Source organism: Symphalangus syndactylus, chromosome 17, assembly GCF_028878055.3.
Source record: "Symphalangus syndactylus isolate Jambi chromosome 17, NHGRI_mSymSyn1-v2.1_pri, whole genome shotgun sequence".
Lineage (NCBI taxonomy): Eukaryota > Metazoa > Chordata > Mammalia > Primates > Hylobatidae > Symphalangus > Symphalangus syndactylus.
Window position 1 is genome coordinate 87,237,580 of NC_072439.2, and position 22,058 is coordinate 87,259,637.

Here is a 22,058-nt window from a genome sequence, read left to right on the forward strand (position 1 = left end):
TTAATATAAATTAATTTAATGTAGGTGTACATACATATGCACATGTATATACATAACGCATCATAGTAATAATAATAATAGTTATTATATATTGAGAACCCACATGTGTCTCTGGGTGTGGTACTAGGTGTTTCACAATGCAAAGTGGCCACTGGTAAATTCAGATGAAACAACTTAAGTGAAGACATGGGACCAGGCATGGTGGCTCACGCCTGTAATCCTAGCACTTTGGGAGGCCAAGGCGGAAGGATCATTTGAGCTCAGGAGTTTGAGACCAGCATGGGCAGCATAGGGAGACCTCGTCTCTATCAATGAAAAAAAAGGAAGCTCAGAGGACTTAAGGAACTAATGTGACATCACTAGAAAGGGCAAAACCTGGGATCTGAATCTACATCTGCCTGATGGCAAAACTATACCCTTTCCTTCAAAATTCACTTCCCAAAAATAAATTGCTCTATTCTCTTCCACCAAGCATTAAAATGTACTTTGCAAACTTCATAGTAAGAATGCCACTGTTTCACAAAGAGACAATTTCTTTCAAGGCAAATAACTGTGGAACACCACACCAGAATGCCGATGAGAGATGGCAAAGGTTTTTTTAGGTGGTTGTATCATGAAGAGAATGTCCGATTAAATGACCACTCTGCTGTTTCCTCAATCCTCCCCAAGTTCCTACTCCAGCTCTTCTCCCAGACATCTGGATATAGGTACCCATCTTTGAGTATCACCCAACCCCACATGACACGTATCCAATCCCAGACACAAAAACAGCACCGTGAAAGACAGAAATGGGCCAGCTCCAGTGGCTCAAGCCTGTAATCCCAGCACTTTGGGAGGCTGAAGTGGGAGGATTGATTGATCAGCATGGACAACATAGCGAGACCCCCATCTCTACAAAAAGAAGACAAATTTAAAAATTAAAAAAATAAAGATGGCTGAGCACGGTGTCTCACACCTGTAATCCCAGCACTTTGGGAGGCCAAGGCAGGTGGATCACCTGACCTCAGGAGTTTGAGACCAGCCTGGCCAACATAGAGAAACCCTGTCTCTAGAAAAAATACAAAAATTAGCTGGGAATGGTGACGAGTGCCTGTAATCCCAGCTACTTGGGAGGCTGGGGCAGGAGAATTGCTTGAACCTAGGAGGCAGAGGTTGCAGTGAGCCAAGATCATGCCACTGCACTCCAGCCTGGGTGGCAAGAGTGAAACTCCGTCTCAAAATAAAATAAAATAAAATAAAAATAAAGACAGCAATGTCCAAGAAGATCCACAGAGAGCCAGAGAGCTGTAGGTGCATCAGAGTGACTCTGCATGGAGAGATTTAACACCTGCAGCTCAAGAAAATAAAAAGAACCAACACCACCAAGAAATCATGTATGCAAATCCAGTCGCACATAGGAAAACACTTATCTTCATGTTGAGAAAATTAGCCTGTCCTTCATTGAGCATGATGATTCCTTTAAAAATATGCTGGGCGCGGTGGCTCACGCCTGTAATCCCAGCACTTTGGGAGGCTGAGGCGGGCGGATCACAAGGTCAAGAGATCAAGACCATCCTGGCTAACATGGTGAAACCCCGTCTCTACTAAAAATACAAAAAATTAGCCAGGCGTGGTGGCATGTGCCTATAGTCCCAGCTACTCGGGAGGCTGAGGCGGGAGGATGGCGAGAACCTGGGAGGCAGAGCTTGCAGTGAGTCGAGATCGTGCCACTGCACTCCAGCCTGGGCGACAGAGCGAGACTCTGTCTCAAAAAAAATTAAAAAAATAAAAATATGAAGAGACCGTGGGATAATCATCCACGCTCTAGCACAAGGTCCTGGGTGCCTACATTAAACCAGCTTCCCTTCAATATTTCGGTGGATTTGGAACCCTGCCCGGAAAAAAAGTAGGAATCTAGAGGAACCTGATCTGCTCCTATGTGATGATCTCTCCCCAGGGGAGACTCTTTAGGAGCCTGGAGGTAGCCACTGGCCCACAAGGAAAGGAGCGTTACCATCAGTGTCAGAATGGATGACATCAACAAACTGCGCATCACTGGGATCTAATCTGTCTTGGTGAGGTTTCCCGTTGAATAAAGGGCCCGCAGGGTCAAGGCCTGGAAGGAAAACAGAGTCACTTGGCAGCCCCACACCATGAGTCACCTGCAGCCGGCCTTTGATCCTTCTGGATGAGGGCGGCTCCCAGGCTGCAGGGCACCCTCAGGTGGGCGAACGCTCACACTCCCGTGCCACTTGGCCAGGACTCCTTTCCATGGCTCTGCAGCTTGTTCCCACAGTGGAGACGGTTACCCTGGCTGTGCCCCTGAGAATGGCATCCAGACTCCATCAGGGGCATGTCTCATGCGGAGCTCAACAGTAGGGAACGCACACATGTATGAGGTTCAAGGGGTGGAGATAAACGGGCGTTCCCCAGGAAAAAAGCACCAAAGGGCGCATTAAAGAGAAAAGAGCAGGCCGGGCGCAGTGGCTCACACCTGTATTCCCAGCACTTTGGGAGGCCGAGGCAGGTGGATCATGAGGTCAAGAGGTCAAGACCATCCTGGCCAACATGGTGAAATCCCGTCTCTGCTAAAAATACAAAAAAATTAGCTGGGCGTGGTGGTGTGTGCCTGTAGTCCTAGCTACTCGGGAGGCTGAGGCAAGAGGATCACTTGAACCCAGGAGGTGGAGGTTACAGTGAGCCAAGATCACTCCAGCCTGGCGACAGAGCAAGGCTCTGTCTCGAAAGAAAGAAAGAGAGAAGAGAGAGAGGAAAGAAAGAAAGAAAGAAAGAAAGAAAGAAAGAAAGAAAGAAAGAAAGAAAGAAAGAAAGAAAGAAAGAAAGAAAGAAAGAAAGAAAGAGAAAGAAGAAAGAAAGAAAGGAAGAAGGAAAGAAAGAAAGAAAGATGCTATATTCATCTTTATCCCACTTTAGATGACCCAGAAACCTCACTCAGCCCTTCCTTTTTGTTGTTAATAAATAAAGAACTTCCACTCTTATTCATATATGCTAGCCCATTTGATCCACATTACAAACCTGTGAGGGAGGCAGGGTAGCTATTATTATTTTCCGGATGAATGAACTGTGATTCAGGAAGATCAAGAGCCTTGATCAGAACACAGCCTCTTAATGCAACCACTTCTATCTGTTGAGCTCTTGGTTTCACTGCCCTGAGTTTAGCAAGCTCGGCGGAGAGGGCGAAACTCACTGGGCAGGCCAGGTATCAGGCTAGGTATTGAAGAAGGAAACCAAGTGGGTGTCAATCCCTGCAGAATTAACCCGCTCTATAAATGCCTAAACCGGTTTCTCACCCTTGGTCAATGTTATTTGGGTGTTCCTCACCATCACTACGAAGCAGCTGGAAAAACAGGAGAGAAGCTCCCATGATGTTGTAACCACAAAATAAAGATTAAACAACAACAAGAAAAAGCTGGGTGTGATGGCGCACGCCTGTAATCCCAGCACTTTGGGAGGCCAAGGTGGGCGGATCATGAGGCCAGGAGATCGAGACCATCCTGGCTAACATGGTGAAACCCCATCTCTATTAAAAATACAAAAAAAAAAAAAATTAGCTGGGTGTGGTGGCACGTGCCTGTAGTCCCAGCTACTCGGGAGGCTGAGGCAGGAGAATTGTTTGAACCGGGGAGGCAGAGGTTGCAGTGAGCCGAGATCGTGCCACTGCACTCCAGCCTGGGTGACAGAGCGAGACTCCATCTCAACAAAAAAAAAAAAAAGAAAGAAAGAAAAGAAAAGAAAAGAAAAAGAAAAAGAAAGAAAAAAGGAAAAAACAAATCAGCAGCTCCAAAAGGTCTGGTTTACCAGATCCCTACCTGGAGTGAAGAAGGTTTCAAGGGAAGTCTCCCTTGAAGTTTTTGTCTATGAATGTCATTTTATATCTCCTATCTCCTGGTGTTACATATAAAATGCAAGAGTATCTTTGCCTTTATTTCCTAAGTTTTAGCCTTTTTCTTTTTTTCTTTTTTTTTTTGATGGGGGTAGGGGAGGAGAGCCGGTTGTGGGGGCACTTGCTGTGTTGCCCAGGCTGGTCTCAAACTCCTAGACTCAAGCAGTCCTCCTGCCTCAGCTTCCCAAAAGGCTAGGATTACAGGTGAGAGCCACCACACCCAGCCTACCTGGTTCTAGCTTTAATCCCTCCATTTCAGCTGGTTGCAGTGGCTTACATCTATAATCCTAGAGTTTGGGAGGCCAAGGCAGGAGGATTGCTTGAGACCAGGAGTTCGAGACCAGCCTGGGCAACATGTGGAGACCCTGTCTCTATAAAAAAATTAAAAATTTGTTGGCTGTGGTGGCTTATGCTTGTAATCTTAGCTACTCTGGAGACTGAGACAGAAGGATCACTTGAGCCTAGAAGTTCCAGGTTGCAGTGAGCCATGATTGTGCCATTGCCCTCTAGCCCAGGTGACAGACCAAGCAAGAGAAAGAAAGGAAGGAAGGAAGGAAGGAAGGAAGGAAGGAAGGAAGGAAGGAAGGAAGGAAGGAAGGAAGGGAAGGTAACAAGCAGTGCCTGGCGCGGTGGCACGCGCCTGTAGTCCCTGTAGTCCTAGCTACTTGAGGTGGTGGGGAGATGGAGAGAAAGCTGAGCTGTGAGGATGGCTTGAGGCCGGGAGTTTGAGGCTGCAGTGTGCTGTGATTGCACCACTGCACTCCAGCCTGGGTGGCAAAGTAAGACCCTGTCTCAAAAGTAAATAAATAAATAGGCTGGGGACAGTGGCTCATTCCTGTAATCCCAGAACTTTGGGAGGCTGAGGTGGGTGGATCACCTGAGGTCAGGAGTTTGAGACCAGCCTGGCCAACATGATGAAACCCCATCTCTACTAAAAATACAAAATTAGCCAGGCGTGGTGGCAGACACCTGTAGTCTCAGCTACTCGGGAGGCTGAGGCATGAGAATCTCTTGAACCTAGGAGGCGGAGGTTGCAGTGAGCCGAGATTGTGCCACTGTACTCCAGCCTGGGTGACAGAGTGAGACTCGGTCTCAAATAATAATAATAATAATGAATTAATTTAAAAAATGCAAAAATTAGCCAGGTGTGGTGGCAGGTGCCTGTAATCCCAGCTACTTGGGAGGCTGAGGCACGATAATTGCTTGAATCCAGGAGGCAGAGGTTGCAGTGAGCCAAGATCGTGACACTGTAATACAGCCTGGGTGACAGAGTGAGACTTTGTCTCAAAACAATAAAAATAAATAAATAAAATTAACAGTTAGAGCCTCAGTTTATAGCAACCTCTAGATTCATGATGAATAAAACATCTGAACCAGGGCAATTTTCAGAGTGATAAGGATGCTATTAATAAGCCTGGGAGTTTGAGGCTGCAGTGAGTTGTGATTGCACCACTGCACTCCAGCCTGTGTAACAAAGTAAGACTCTGTCTCAAAAATAAATAAATAAGGCCGGGCGCGGTGGCTCACGCTTGTAATCCCAGCACTTTGGGAGGCCGAGGCAGGCGGATCACGAGGTCAGGAGATCGAGACCACGGTGAAACCCCGTCTCTACTAAAAATACAAAAAATTAGCCGGGCGTGGTGGCGGGCGCCTGTAGTCCCAGCTATTCGGAGAGGCTGAGGCAGGAGAATGGCGTGAATCCGGGAGGCGGAGCTTGCAGTGAGCCGAGATCGCGCCACTGCACTCCAGCCTGGGTGACAGAGCGAGACTCCGTCTCAAAAAAAAAAAAAAAAAAAAAAAAAAAAAATAAATAAATAAATAAATAAATAAATAAATAAAATTAACGGTGAGAGCCTCAGTTTATAGCAACCTCCAGATTCACGATGAATAAAACATCTGAACCAGGATAGTTTTCAGAGTGATAAGGGTGCTATTAATAATTATACTAAGACAAATGTACAAACTGGGACTGTCACAGGCAGGCTTGGACTTGGGATTTCCTTAGTGATAAGCCATAGCGAATGATTAGCTTCCAATGTCAGAAAAAAATTGTAGTAAAAGCTGCATACTATGTGTGAGCAGATAGGTACGGAGCCCCAAACCTAGAGAGCTAACCAGCTGTGTGCCCTTAGGCAGGTTACTTTACTTTTCTGAATCTCAGTTCCTTTAACTTATAAAATGGAGGTAGAATTAATAGCTACTTCAGAAGACTCATAAGGTCAGGTGCGGTGGCTCATGTCTGTAATCCCAGCACTTTGGGAGGCCGAAGCAGGCAGATCGCTTGAACACAGGAGTTCAAGACCAGCCTGGGCAACATGGCGAAACTCCATCTCTAGAAAAAATTCAAAAATTAGCCAGGCATGGTACACGCCGGTAGTCCCAGCTGCTTGAGAGGCTGAGATGGGAGCCTCAGAGGTGATCACCTGAGCCCGGGGAGCTTCAGGCTGCAGTGAGCCATGATCATGCCACTACACTCTAGCCTGGGCGACAGAGTAAGACTCTGTCTCAAAAAAAAAAAAAAAGAGAGAATACTTATAAAAGGACTCCTAAGGCCATATGATGGCTCACACCTGTAATCCCAGCACTATGGGAAGCCAACGCAGGAGGATTGCTTGAGCCCAGGAGTTCAAGGCCAACCTGGGCAACATCATGAGATCTCATCACTAAATTTAAAAAATTAAAATAAATAAATGGGTCCTGAATCCAAATCCAGAACATTCTGAGATTATTGTGTAATACAAACAATGTAAAAAGTGACCTTTTCCTTTTTTGTCGTTTTGTTTTGTTTTTTGTTTACTGTTTTTTTGAGACAGGATCTCACTCTGTCACCCAGGCTTGAGTGCAGTGGTACGATCATAGCTCACTGCATCCTCAAGCTCCTAGACTCAAGCGATTCTTCCGCGTTGGCCTCCCAAAGTGCTGAAATTATAGGCATGAGCTACTGCAACCAGCCAAAGAGCTTTTTCTTATTGCTCTAAGATCACCAGAAAAATGTTCAGATAAGAATCCTTGGCTTTTATTGCAGCCTTAACTGGTTTGAGAATTTGATGAAAATTCTGGACCCCTCCCCAGGACAGACACCCAACATTTTGCGTGCAACTTCACGGCCTCTTACTCCCATACCCAAGATCAACATAAACTCTTGAAGGAAGTGCTGTCCAACAGAAATACAACATGAGGCCGGGCACAGCAGCTCATACCTGTAATCCCAGTGCTTTGGGAGGCTGAGGTGAGAGGATTGCTTGAGCCCAGGAGTTCAAGACCAGCCTGGGCAACATAGTAAGACTCTATCTCTACAAAAAAATTAAAAATTAAGCAGGTGTGGTGGCACACACCTGTAGTCCCAGCTACTTGAGAGGCTGAGTGGAGGATTGCTTGTGCCTGGGGGGTTGAGGCTGCAGTGAGCTGCGTGACAGCCTGGGCAACAAAGCGAGACCCTGTCAAAAAAAAAAAAAAAGGCTATGTGCAGTGGCTCATGCCTGTAATCCCAGCACTTTGGGAGGCCGAGGTGGGTGGATCACCTGAGGTCAGGAGTTCAAGACCAGCCTGGCCAACATGGCGAAACCCTGTGTCTACTAAAAATACAAAAATTAGCCAGGAGTGGTGGCGCATGCCTGTAATCCCAGCTTCTCAGGAGGCTGAGGCAGGAAAATCGCTTGAACCCGGGAGGTGGAGGTTGCAGTGAGCCAAGATTGCACCACTGCACTCCAGCCTGGGTGACAGAGTGAGACTCTTTCTCAAAAATAAATAAATAAGAAAATAAAATAAAATAAAATTTAAATTAAAAATAAAATTAAAAACTTGCGGCCCTAAAAGTTTACCTCCTAAATGTAGTTTTAATCATTTACCTCTCCCCTTTTTCCATCCACTTCTACCTTTTCAGTTTCCATAGATTTAAAATAGCCCTCTAGGTATGAGGATGGATTCTGGGAAAGGAGAAATGGGAGAGGCTTTGAGACTCTGAAAGAGAGAGCGCTGTGGAAAGCTACTAAGCCCTAGGCAAGAGATTCCAGCAAGGGAGTCTTTGTTTGGGATCTGACCTGCTGCATTTCTGAAGGTTTTCATTCAGTGTTGGCCTGAAAGCTGATATTTAGAGAATAAGCCCCAGCCATCAAAATTCCCATCTCATTTTCTTATGAGACTCCAGCTGTGCCTGGGCACTAAAGCGTATTAGGTTTATAGTTCAGGGTCTCCTGGATTAAATAAAAGGAAGAGGACTAACTGCTTGGGGCACACAAGCCCCTGAATGGGACACAGCTGTTTTTCCAGCCGTAAGAGAAATAAAGTCATGACCCATTTTTTCTATAGTATATACAATTTACAAAATGCTTTACTTATGTTTTATTACATAATAGCCTGAGGTCAATATTATTTTGATCTTCCTTTTGCACGCAAGGACCCATGCTCAGAGAGGTTAGGTAATTGGAGCTGGCTTTGAACCCAAGGAGTTGGATTGGCCTACATAATGCTCCCCCAGTGAACACCCTGCCCAGGCCACCGCCCCATGCCCATTCACAGGAGCTTACCTGTAATTCTCCCCAGCCATCCATCGTACATCTCTCCAACAAACCCAGATATGTGGGCTCCTAGACTTACTCCGATCATGTAAATGTCATCAAGAGAAGCTCCTTCTGCCTGGAATTTCAAGAGGTCCATCATTGTAAATTGTAAGGGGCCAAAGAATTAACATTTGTAGAAATTTCCTGGCTGTTGACTTTGGAGAAGTAATTCTAAGCACCTTACATCTATTATCTCATTTAAAGGTCACAACACCCACGCAAACTAAATACTATTCTTTTGATTATGCAGATGAGGAAACTGAGGCCCCAAGTTGAAGTCATCTGCCCCAGACCAGGCAGCTGGGGAGACAGCAGAGCAGGATTCAAAATAGTCTGTCCGCTGGGCACAGTGGCCCACGCCTGTAATCCCAGCCCTGTGGGAGGCCGAGGTGGGCAGATCACCTGAGGTCGGGAGTTCGAGGCCAGCCTGACCAACATGGAGAAACCCCGTCTTTACTAAAAATACAAAATTAGCCGGGTGCAGTGGCTCATGCCTGTAATCCCAGCACTTTGGAAGGCCGAGGCAGGTGGATCACGAGGTCAGGAGATCAAGACCAGCCTGGCCAACATGGTGAAACCCCGTCTCTACTAAAAATACAAAAATTAGCTGGGCATGGTGGCGTGTACCTGTAGTCCCAGTTGCTCGGGAGGCTGAGGCAAGAGAATCACTTGAACCCGGTAGGCAGAGGTTGCGGTGAGCTGAAATCACAACACTGTACTCCAGCCTGGTGACAGAGCGAGATTCCTTCTCAAAAAAAAAAAAAAAAAAAAAAAGAAGTTGAGGAAGCTCTAGGCATTTAAACCAAGAACTCCTAGACAGAACCTCTCCTACCTATAAGACACCTTTATTGTGAGCTAGAAAAAAATGCCCCTTCCTCAAGACACTTTGTCATCATCTGGTGGAAATTTATCATAATAAATACATAAATCTATAATGTCACAATGACAAGGGTGCTCCCTTAGATGGGTACCCTGTGCAGTGCACAGCCTGACAAACATGCCTATGGACGTTTTGCACAGCCCCTCATCCCACCTTCCCTGGGGCTTATTCACATTTGCAAAATGTTGCAATATAGGCCTCCTGCTCACGGTAGCTGTCTCTTGGCTTTAAGCCCTCAGATAATGGGCCAGTTTCAACTTAGCTCTGAATCACCTAAGAGAATTCTCTTACCAACATCTGGTCAATAAATTCCTTCAAGACCATGGCTACTTTTCTGGTCTTACTAGAGGCATGGGTGTATATTAAAGTTGTAGCTCCTCGATTCCAATCAACAACAACTACATTCATGTCTTCAACAGAGAGCAAACCCTTTACTAAGTCGTCCAGCCAAACAGGAGGGGAGCCTGTTGGCCTGAATCCATGGACAACGAAGGTGGTTTTCTTGGTCACATTCAAGTTCCCAAAAGCTGAGGAGTTGATGGTTTGTGCGCAGGTCAGGTTTCTCCTTGTGTAGAGCAACAACCTCACATTTAGTCCCGTACCAACCACTGCACTGTGAAAGCTCAGCCTGGTGAATGAAGGACATGTTTCTTCTGTGTCTGAAAATAAAAATTAGATGGCATCACGACAGGTCTTTCCTTAGTTGGGCATCAAGCAAGAGTGCTGTTCTATATTTGTAGGAGTTCTTCTTATGTTCTTGTTAGGACCTGGCTAAGGGCTGGATCCAGCTGAATGAAGTTGCAAAATCATATATACATATTTTGAGACAGAGTCTCACTGTCACCCAGGCTGGAGTGCAGTGGCGCAATATCAGCTCACTATAACTTCTACCTCCCAGGCTCAAGCAATTCTCCCACCTCAGCCTCCTTGAGTAGCTGGGACTACAGGCACATGCCATCATGCCCGGCTAGTTTATATATTTTTTGATAGAGACGGGGTTTCACCATGTTGGCCAGGCTGATCTCAAACTCTTTTGACCTCAAGTGATCCACTCACCTCGGCCTCCCAAAGTAGTAGGATTACGGGCCTGAGCCCACTGCACCTGGCTGCAAAATCATATTTGTTTTTTTGTTTTTGTTTGTGTTTTGGAGACACAGTCTCACTCTGTCACCCAGGCTGGAGTGCAGTGGTGCAATCTCAGCTCACTGCAACCTCTGCCTCCCGGGTTCAAGTGATTCTCATGCCTCAGCCTCCCAAGTAGCTGGGATTACAGGCGCCCCCCGCAACACCGGGCTAATTTTTGTATTTTTAGAAGAGATGAGGTTTCACCATGTTGGCCAGGTTGGTCTCGAACTCCTGACCTCAGGTGATCTGCCCACCTCGGCCTCCCAAGGTGCTGGGATTACAGGCATGAGCCACCGTGCCAGGCCAACAAAATCATATTTGATCCAGAGCTTGTAAGTAGTGACCTCTTGCTTCACCAGAAAACCATTCTTCCAAATCCTATTCCCCTTCAAGATTTAACCCAAAAGCCACCTTAACGAAGCCTTCTCTGACCCTCCCAGCTATAAGTACTATCCTTCACCCAGGAACTCCCAAAACTCCCTTTATGCACCTTGTGGATGACACAATGAAAACCCACTTTCAGGCACGCATTATAGGTATCTATGTACATATGTGTCTATCCTGCTAGAACACAATCTCTTTGAAATGGCAGCTCATTACTTGTATTTCCCTCACAGTGCCCAGCACATGGTAGAGGACTCAATAACATGTGGAACAGCAAGCCATCCCCAGCTCCAAGTGGGAGATGATGAGTATCTTCTGTAAGATACTCAGAAGAGGCAAGGCACTACCGATGGCCATTCTTGGTGGACAAGAGCAGAAAGGGAAGGCTGTTAACATGCAATGGGCCAACAGAAGACAAGAGTGCCCTGGGAAACATCTGTCGACTTCCTCCAATAGGAATTCAGGAAGCATTTGCTCTGGGTCCCTGCTCTCAATGAATCTTCATTTGCACACACAGGAATTATTCTCCTTCATTCTAAGCCTCAGAGTAGCCTTCGTCTTAGGGTCCCAGCCCATCTTTAATAACCTGAGTCTGTTCATTTCTGCATTTATTGAAACTTTTCACAAAGGCTCTGGTACTTAGGAGTGAGTGAAGTTTCATAATAGAATCAGCACAAAACCAACACCCCCAAATAAATAAATACGTAAATAAATAAATAAATAGAAATTAAATCAACTTAAAGGAAACTTACACGTGGCTAGATGTTACTTGTTGGTTACACTTAAATTGATGGTTTTTATCGTTACTTAACAATTAATGAAATTTGTTCCCAGAAAACACCATCTGTAGGATTTCTGCTTTCATGAAGTTAAAGAGACTTATTTGGGACTAAAATCTTGCCATTTTATTTATTTATTTGATATGGAGTCTTGCTCTGTTGCCCAGGCTGGAGTGCAGTGGTACAATCTCAGCTCACTGCAACCTTCATCTCTGGGATTCGAGCGATTCTCCTGCCTCAGCCTCCCAAGTAGCTGGAATTACAGGCACCCGCCACCATGCCCAGCTAATTTTTGTATTTTTAGTAGAGACAGGGTTTCATCATGTTGGCCAAGGTGGTCTTGAACTCCTGACCTCAGGTGATCCTCCCGCCTCGGCCTCCCAAAGTGTTGGGATTACAGGCGTGAGCCATCGTGCCCAGCCAAGCTTGCCATTTTAAATAATTTTTCTGGGTATGTGGAAATTATCTGCATCCTCTGTTTAGTGCTCAAAACTGCAGTTAATCAGGTAGATAAATAATCAGCGAGACTCTATCTCTTAAAAAAAAAGTTAAGGAGGCTTTGAAATCCCTCACCCTAGAAAACAGGTGGTTAATGTTGAACCCCAAATGCGCGCATTCCTCCTTTTACTGCATCAAGCAGCGTGTGTAGTGAGGCATGCTTGTGATGTACATATTTTCTCCATCCATTGGCCTCTTTCATTTCCTCTTCCTGTAAGTTGCATGCTCCTGGGAACATGGACTTGCCCAGTTGTTTGTAGAGCAAAACCCAGAGCAAAGAGTTGCCTGTGTAATTAGTCATCTTCTTATTGAGCAGGAGGTGTCTTGGGGTAGGGCTGAGCCTCTCCTTCTTAGCTATCAGTAAGGCTGGGTTTTGTTCCTGGTTGTGCAACTGACTCACCAGGTGGCGTGGGGAAATTATGTCATCTTTCATTTGCCACCTATCTGCCCAAGAGAGGAATCCTGGGGAGACTAATTCTGAATGAGCTCATAGTTGAGAAGAGAGAGATTACTTTCCCAAGAAGAGGATTGTTTAATTGTCTGGTTTTGTGTTTTGTTTTGAGACAGGGTCTTGCTCTGTCGCCCAGGCTGGAGTGCAGTGGCACGATCTCGGCTCATGCAACCTCTGCCTCCTGGGCTTAAGCAATCCTCCCACCTCAACCTCCCAAGTAGCTGGGGCTGCAAGCGCACATCACCATGCCTGGCTAATTTTTATATTTTTTGTAGAGACAGGCTTTCGCTATGTTGTCCAGGCTAGTCTTGAACTCCTGGGCTCAAGTGGTCCACTTGCCTCGGCCTCCCAGAGTGCTGGGATTACAGCATGAGCCTCCACGCCCAGCCCTACATAATTTCTTTTAAGTCTTAGTTATTTTTGTAATGGTACAGTCCCCCGGAGAAGTCCATCATAAGTATTGAGTGAAACAGATTTCCTTGTTCCTCTAAATACTAAATATTATAAGAGCTTTATATATATTATCTCTCATCCTCAGAGAATATGTGCAATTCATTCCAAAAGAATCTACTCTATCCTAGATTCTATGTCAGGTGGCATTTTAGAGGAAGAATCAGTCAGTAATGAAATAATACACACAAATAAGTATAAAACTGCTACCTGTGATATGTGTCATATAAAAGAGATAGAGTGTAAGATGAGAACTTAAATAGGGAGCTTGGTCTGGTCTGGGGATCAGGAATCTTCTTTCTCTTGCATCCTCTGAAAATAATGAGTATCTAAATGCCAACAATGGGGGATTCTTTTTAAAGAATAAAAACATAACATCAAAGTACAATAACATCACAGTTGGGCAAATTCAAGTTACCCAAACTATTAAGCTTTATTTTTGTGGATTTTTTCTTTTACTACCTATACTTAATGTTTCAGGTGTTATGTCCTTTTTAATTTTAATATGCCCCTTTTACCTTTAATTCCACCAAATAATATATATTTTATATATATATATATATATATATATTTTTTTTTTTTTTTTTGAGACAGAGTCTTGCTCTGTTGCCCAGGCTGGAGTGCAGTGCTGTGATCTCGGCTCACTGCAACCTCCACCTCCCAGGTTCAAGTGATTCCCCTGCCTGTCTCCCAAGTAGCTGGGACTACAGATGCCCGCCATCATGCCCAGCTAATTTTTGTATTTTTAGTAGAGACAGGGTTTCACCATGTTGGTTAGGATGGTCTCAATCTCTTGACCTTGTGATCCTCCCACCTCAGCCTCCCAAAGTGCTGGGATTACAGGTGTGAGCCACTGCGCCCAGCCTCAGATGATATTTTTATCATAACTGGGCTCTCTTTTTGTCAGCATTTGCCTACCATGTATTCATCCTTTTTACCTTCTGAATCCCTTTATTTTACAGATCTTTTTTTTTTTCTTTTGAGATGAAGTTTCATTCTGTTGCCCAGGCTGGAGTGCAGTGGCATGATCTTGGATCACTGCAACATCTGCCCCCCAGGTTCAAGTGATTCTACTGCCTCAGCCTCTTGAGTAGCTGGGGTTATAGGTGCCCGCCACCATGCCAAGCTAATTTTTGTATTTTTAGTAGAGACGGGGTTTCACTGTGTTGGCCAGGCTGGTCTCGAACTCCAGACTTCAGGTGATCCACCCGCCTCAGCCTCCCAAAGTGCTGGGATCACAGGCGTGAGCCATCACGCCCGGCCCCATTTTACGGATCTTATATATAGGATCAAATTGGGCATTATTTTTGACCCACTCTCAGATCCTTTAAAAAGGATAAATGAGTATATCTTAGGCACTTCTTGGCGTGGTGCCCATAGAGGTGCCTAAGACCTGCCTTTCAGAGAAACTTCTGGAGGAAGCACAGCTGAGTTGGCCGATAGCCTCCAGCTGCCCCACAACATTTACATGAAGCCATGGCTCCCCGTGCTGCTCCCCACCAATCACTGAGCCAAGCCAGGCAGGTCATGCCTATCCCATGTGGCACTCTCTAACTGGAAACTTTGGCTCAAGGACTCCCCATCAGTCTGGCTGAAATATTCTCAGAACTGTGCTGGGGTCTGAGACTCTTCCTACCCAACTTTTCCTTTCTCCTCTGCTTTCTCAGCTGCCAAACTGCCTGCATCATGGTGTGAAGGCTCCCTCTGCCTATTCCCACTCCCTCCTCCTCTATCCTTCACACTTTCTGAAATAGATCTCTTGCACATCCATCCCCATCTTCTCAGAGGTCCCACATGGACACGACTGAACTGAATTTGGCAATGCTGTATTTTCCAGGGTTAGTGCCTTCTAGGTTCACTATCTTTAGCTTTATGGATTGTCCTCTTGTTTTTTGTTGTTGTTTTATCAGGGCTTCTTTTGTATATATGTGTTCTTTCTCATATTGGGAAGTTTATAGCTTGCTTTAATTCTTCTGGTAAACACCTTGATAACTCTATATGAAATATTTAAGGCTGGGCCCGGTGGCTCACTCCTGTAATCCCAGCACTTTGGGAGGCCGAGGCGGGTGGATCGCCTGAGGTCAGGAGTTCAAGACCAGCCTGACCAACGTGGTGAAACACCGTCTCTACTAAAAATACAAAAATTAGCCAGGCATGGTGGCGTGCGCCTGTAGTCCCAGCTACTCAGGAGGCTGAGACAGGAGAATTGTTTAAACCTGGGAGGTTCAAACGGAGGTTTGCAGTGAGCCGAGATCTCACCACTGCATTCTAGCCTGGGCGACAAAGCAACACTCCCTCTCAAAGAACAACAAAAAAGAAATATTTAAAATCCTTTTTCATGGAATGTAGATGTGTGTGACCTGTATGCCAGAAGTAGACTACATGCAGAACTGTTCCAGACTGAAATATGTCTATCCACACTATTCACCTGGCAAGGATTTCTGGGCATCTGGAAACTGGATTTCCAACTCGGAGTGCGCTGCCAACTTCTGCCATGTGCTCTGCTGCTGATCTTTGTCAGAACAGCTCTTTGCTGACTCTTCTTTAGTCCTGGCATTAGTGCTTTGAGACAATATCTAATGATTCTTTGTTATACGCGACGAGGACATTAACACACTTAATACTTCTCCCCACTAACTGGACTTCTACCTCCTGATTTTTATTAGTTATAAAATTATTTTTAGCTCACCTGGTGATTCCTTGTATAGTTTCAAATTAAATGTTTAAGCCTCTGTGTATTGATGTATCAGTCACAGAGTTTCTGTTCTATTTACTGTATCTGTTCTATCAACTCATTCTCTACCAAGAAAAATGAGAAAGTTAATACACCTATATTGCCTCTCAAATCCTCCTTGATCCTTCCTTCAGAATATATACATACACCCCTGGAAGCATGCACTCTCTTCCCATTGTCAAATATGGTCAATTCTCATTATTTCTGGATTTTTCTTTCTTTCTTTTTTTTTTCTTTTTGTTTGTTTGTTTGTTGAGACAGGGTCTCACTCTGTCACCCAGGCTGGAGTGCAGTGGCACGAACACAGCTCACTGCAGCCTTGACTTCCTAGGCTCAAGCAATCCTCCTGCCTCAGCCCTGAAAGTGTGTGAGAGACTGCAGGTGAGTGCCACCACACCCGGCTATTTTTTTTTTAATTTTGGTAGAGATGAGGTCTTGCTATGTTGTCCAGGTTGGTCTTGAACCCCCGAGCTCAAATGATCCTCTTGCCTCAGCCTCCCAAACTGTGGGATTATAGGCATGAGCCACCCCACCCAGCCATATTTGTGGATTTCTTTTTGGTTTTTGGTGTTTTATTTATTTATTTATTTTATTTATTTTTGAGACAGCGTCTCACTCTGTCGCCCAGGCTGGAGTGCAGTGTCATGATCTTGGCTCACTGCAACCTCCGCCTCTCGGGTTCAAGCAATTCTCCCACCTCAGCCTCCCAAGTAGCTGGGATTACAGACGTGCGCCACCACACCTGGCTAATTTTTGTATTTTTAGTACAGACAGGTTTTCACCATGTTGACCAGGCTTGTCTCGAACTCCCGACCCCAGGGGATCTGCCTGCCTCAGCCTCCCAAAGTGCTGGGAGTACAAGCGTGAGCCACCGTGCCTGGCCATATTTGTGAAATTCTTATGTGCAGATTTATTCATCACCCCAAAATCAATACTTGAGGAACCTTTTCAGTCATTCATGGACATGTGTAGAGTGGTGAAAAATTTGTGTTGCCTGACATGCGTGATCTCAGCTGAGGTCAGAGAGAGCAACACTCTGCCTTCTTATTTGTTTCAGCTCTCATACTCTAAACAGGTGTCCTTTTCATGGACACTTAGGTGACAGTCACTTAGTGCCACGTTTTTTGCTTCCTGTGCTTTTTCTTTTTTTTTCTTTTTCTTTTCTTTTTTTTTTTTTTTTTTTTTTGAGACAGTTTTGCTCTTGTCACCCAGGCTGGAGTGCAGTGACATGATCTTGGCTCACTGCAACCTCCACCTCCCAGGTTCAAGCGATTCTCCTTGCCTCAGCCTCCCGAGTAGTTGGGATTACAGGTGGCTGCCACCACGCTCCGCTAATTTTTGTATTTTTAGTAAAGACAGGGTTTCATCATGTTGTCCAGGCTGGTCTCGAACTCCTGAACTCAGGTGATCCACCCACCTCAGCCTCCCAAAGTGCTGGGATTACAGGCATGAGCCACCACACCCAACCGCTTCCTGTGCTTTTTCTTGGTTATTTCACTGTTTAAAATGGTGTCCACTCATTACCACAGCACTATTCACAATAGCAAAAATATGGAATCAACCTAAGGGTCTCTCAACAGATGATTGGAAAAAGAAAATATGATGTATATATACAATAGAATACTATGTGCTCATAAAAAAGGATGAAATCATGTCTTTTGCAGCAGCATGAGTAGAACTTGAGGCCATTATCTCAAGTGAAATAACACAGAGCAGAAACACAAATACTGCATGTTCTCACTTATAAAGGAGAGCTAAATAATACATCTAGGGCTGGGCGTGGTGTCTCACGCCTGTAATCCCAGCACTTTGGGAGGCCAAGGCAGGCAGATCACTTTGAGCTCAGGAGTTCAAGACCAGCCTGGGCAACATGGCGAAACCCTGTCTCTACTAAAAATACAAAAATTAGCTAGGCATGGTGGTACATGCCTGTAATCCCAGCTACTCGGAAGGCTGAGGCAGGAGAATTGCTTGAACCCGGGAGGCAGAGGTTGCAGAGAGCTGAGATCACACCACTGCACTCCAACCTGGGCAACAGAGCAAGACTCCATCTCAAAAATAAATAAATAAATAAATAAATAAATAAATAAATAAATAAATAAAATGGTGCCCAAGCATAATGCTGAAGTACTGTCTAATGTTTCTAAGCAGAAGGCGGCTATGATGTGCCTTACAGAGAAAATACATGTGTTAGGTAAGCTTCATTCAAACATGAGTTAGAGTGCTGCTGGCCATAAGTCCAATGTTAATGAATCAACAGTATATATTAAATCAGATGCCTTTAAACAGAAACACACAGAAAATTATGTTTTGATCCACTGACAAAAATATTGTGACCAGAGGCTTGCAGAAAACTAACCTTGGACTTCCCCTAGGAGCAATGGTTCAGTATTTGCTAATTCAGTGTTTGAGTCCACTTAATGGGACGTAACTAACACAAATAATGAGAACAGGCTGGATATAAAAATTATCTTCTGGACTCACGCCTGTAATCCCAGTGTTCTGGGAGGTCAAGGCAGGAGGATTTCTTAAGCCCAGAGTTTGAGACAGCCTGGGCAACATAGCAAGACTCCATATCTATTTTTTTGTAATTATCTTCTGAAACCATACTTCTCTAGTTATGTAGTTTTAGTTCTATAAAGTACATGTCCATTGCTCACTGAGTCATTTTCCTAAGCTTCTCCCTTGACCACTAGGTGACTGGCTCTTGCTGTCTTTTTTTTTTTTTTTTTTTTTTTTTTAATGCGCGGTTTCTCACTCTTGTCCCCCAGGCTGGAGTGCAATGGCATGGTCTCGGCTCACTGCAACCTCCACCTCCCAGGTTCAAGTGATTCTCCTGCCTCAGCCTCCCGTGTAGCTGGGATTACAGGTGCATGCCACCACGCCCAGCTAATTTTTATATCTTTAGTAGAGACACGGTTTCACTGTGTTGACCAGGCTGGTCTCGAACTCCTGACCTCAGGTGATCCACCTGCCTCGGCCTCCCAAAGTGCTAGGATTACAAGCTTGAGCCAGCATGCCTGGCGCTCTTGCTGTCTTTCAAGGAGGGCTCATGGTCAATATAATGCCTAAATTCATTTGTATCTCGGAATAAATTCCTTAGCCTAAATGATGACCTGGCTTTGAACCATACTCTTTCCTTCAGGAAAAATCAATATTCTACTATTTTCTTGTACTGAATTCTACCCTGGAGAACTTTCCTCTGTTTTTTGTTTTGTTTTGTTTTGTTTTTGTTTTTTTTGAGATGGAATTTCGCTCTTGTCACCCAGGCTGAAGTGCAATGGCCTGATCTCCGCTCACTGCAAACTCTGCCTCCCAAGTTCAAGTGATTCTCCTGCCTCAGCCTCCCCAAGTAGTTAGGATTACAGGCACCCACCACCACGCCTAGCTAATTTTTGTGTTTTTAGTAGATATGGCATTTCACCATGTTGGCCAGGCTGGTTTCAAACTCCTAACCTCAGGTGATCTTCCTGCCTCGGCTGCCCAAGGTGCTGGGATTACAGGGATGAGTTACTGAGCCTGGGAGATAATTTTCTCCTTTTTATGTCACTTGCATTTTTTCTACCACATACCTGAAGCATTATTTCCTTTTTCCAGAAAAACTCCCCACTGATGTAGAAGCTCCAGGATAATTCACTGTTCCACCCATTATATTCTCAGTGCCAAGAACAGGGCCTGGTTCAGAGTTAGCATCAATAAATGTTACTTGAACAAATGAATATCAACCTGCTAGCATGTTCTGCAGACATCAGATCCTCCAAAGTGTTGGGATTACAGGTGTGAGCCACTGCACCCGGCCTCATTCTTTAAATATTCATTTCTGTTGGTATTTCTAAAGTCATCAGATATTTGTATGCCTTCAGAAAGCAAAATCCTTTTGAGTTATTTTATTGTTATGGTACAAAGTCAAGGTTGTTCAGAGGTAGTGCAACAGAGCACATATAATCAGTGACCACAGAACATGTTAAACTGGTTTTTAAAGCTTGACTTCTTCTATTTGAGTTTATCTGAAACAGGAGAAATTTTGCCTGTCCTCTTCAGACTACTTTGAAATTCAATTACTCTGAAATGCCATTTCCTGTTGACAGGTGGAAAATTACAGCTGGATGAGTGGTGTTTCCAATAACCTTTGATAAGGAATTCAGACTCCTATTTAGAGCAGGCATGATTATCATTTATTCCCTTCTATCTCTTAAAAGAAAAGAAACATATCCAAGTAGGATACCAGGGCAATCTGACTGTAACTTCTTTAGCATAATTGTGCCTGAGATGTTTTCTTGCAATTTAATGCATGGTCGCCTGCAGGTCAAATCTGGTCATGCCCATTTCTATATTGTCCATGGCTACTTTCCTGCTCTAAAGGCAGAGTTGAGTGGTTATGACTAATGGCCCATAAAGCTGAAAATATTTAGTATCTGTCTCTTTACAGAAAATGTTTGCCAACCCTAGTCTAATGTCCTAAACACAAGTACAGGCCAAGTGCAGGTGGCTCACACCTGTAATCCCAGCACTTTGGGAGGCCGAGATGGGAGGGTCCCTTGAGGTGAGGAGTGCGAGACCAGCCTGGGCAACATAGTGAGATCCTATCTCTACAAAACAAAAAAACAAAAAAAAATATTTGGAAAGATCATGAGTTTTGGAGTCAGATCTAGGTTTGACGTCCAACTCCACTGCCTATTAGCTCTGTGACCCCTGGTAATTAATTGCCTAACCTCTCTGGACCTCAGCTTTGCAGCTGTAAAATAATCATAATAGGCTGGGCACAGCGGCTCACGCCTGTAATCCCAGCACTTTGGGAGGCTGAGGCGGGCGGATCACTTGAGATCAGGAGTTTGAGACCAGCCTGGCCTACGTGGTGAAATCCCATCTCTACTAAAAATACAAAAAAAAAAAAAAAATTAGCTGGGTGTGGTGGCACATGTCTGTAATCCCAGCTACTTGGGAAGCTGAGGCAGGAGGATTGCTTGAACCCGGGAGGCAGAGTTTGCAGTGAGTCGAGACCCAGCCACTGCACTCCAGGCTGGGTGACAGAGTGAGACTCTGTTTCAAAAATAAATAAATAAATAAAAATACAAAAATTAGCTGGGTGTGGTAGTGCACACCTGTAATCCCAGCTACTCGGGAGGCTGAGGCAGGAGAATCACTTGAACCCAGAAGGCGGTGGTTGTGGTGGGCCACGATTGTGCCACTGCGCTCTTAGCCTGGACGACAGAGTGAGACTCCGCCTCAAAAAAAAAAAAAAATTTCTAAAGCTGGGCATGGTGGTGCAGGCCTGTATAGTCCCAGCTACTTGGGAGGCTGAGGCAGGAAAACCACTTGAGTCCAGGGTTCAAAGCCTGCCTGGGCAATATGGCAAGACCCATCTCTTAAAAAAAAAAAAAAATTTCCTGCCGGGTGCTATGGCTCACACCTGTAATCCCAACACTTTTGGAAGCCAAGGTGGGAGGATCAGTTGAGCTCAAGAGTTCAAGACCCGCCTGGAACAATAAAGTGAGACCCTGTCTCTAGAAAAAAAATCAAAAAGTTAGCTGGGCGTGGTTGCACATGCTGGTGGTCCCAGCTACACTGAGCCTGTGGCAGAAGGTTGGCTTGCACCCAGGAAATCAAGGCTGCAGTGAGCTATGAGCTGTGATCACACTACTGCACTCCAACCTGGGCAACGGAGTAAGAACTTGTCTAAAAACAAACAAACAAAAAACAAAAAGACGGCCTTGCTGTCTCAGCTACACACTCAGCTCTGGCTTCTTAACTTCTACCTCATTTTGGAGGAATTAATTTTATTTCCCACATTTCTGATTGGAGAAAACCCTCTTCAAAGAGAGGAGACTCCTCATTCATATCCAAAGAGGCATCTGTGAAAAAAGAAGACAGAATTATGGACAGAGGCGAGGAGGTTCTGAGATTCTACGATAGTCAATAAGCAAAGGTGGGAATTGCTTGAACCCGGGAGGTGGAGGTTGCAGTGAGCCGAGATCACACCACTGCACTCCAGCCTGGGTGACAGAAAGACTCCGTCTCAAAAAAAAAAAAGGAAGGTATCTCAGACCCATGGTTGATGAAGGTGCCTTGTACCCTTTGGTCCACTGACCTCCAAACCTACATTACAGAAGTGAAATTCTGTCATGTAGGACATGACAGAATTTCATGTCAATTTCAAGTCCTACATGAAATTAACTTTGACGTGTAGTGCCCAGTCAGGAAGTAAAACAGCCCTGACTCATATTGCCTTTTTATCTCGAGTTTTGGTTTCTAAGGTGTGCTTGAGCTTTCTTCCCCTCCACCCCGCCCCCAAACATGACATAGATGTATATTAAT

At 44.9% G+C, this 22,058-nt stretch overlaps 1 protein-coding gene across 3 annotated transcripts in view; it reads right to left on the reverse strand.

The window, feature by feature from the left end:
- The window catches only part of LIPH (lipase H), a 49,946-nt gene that overhangs the window by 22,297 nt on the left and 5,591 nt on the right, over positions 1-22,058 (reverse strand). For 2 of the 3 annotated variants that reach the window (XM_063621955.1, XM_063621956.1), the window contains exons 2-4: positions 9,614-9,981; positions 8,410-8,518; positions 1,994-2,095 (exon numbers count right to left, since the gene is read on the reverse strand). In XM_063621955.1, the coding sequence (XP_063478025.1) occupies positions 1,994-2,095; positions 8,410-8,518; positions 9,614-9,981 (579 nt within the window). The remainder of the gene's footprint in view (positions 1-1,993; positions 2,096-8,409; positions 8,519-9,613; positions 9,982-22,058) is intronic. The other variant, XM_063621957.1, reaches the window with a different exon arrangement.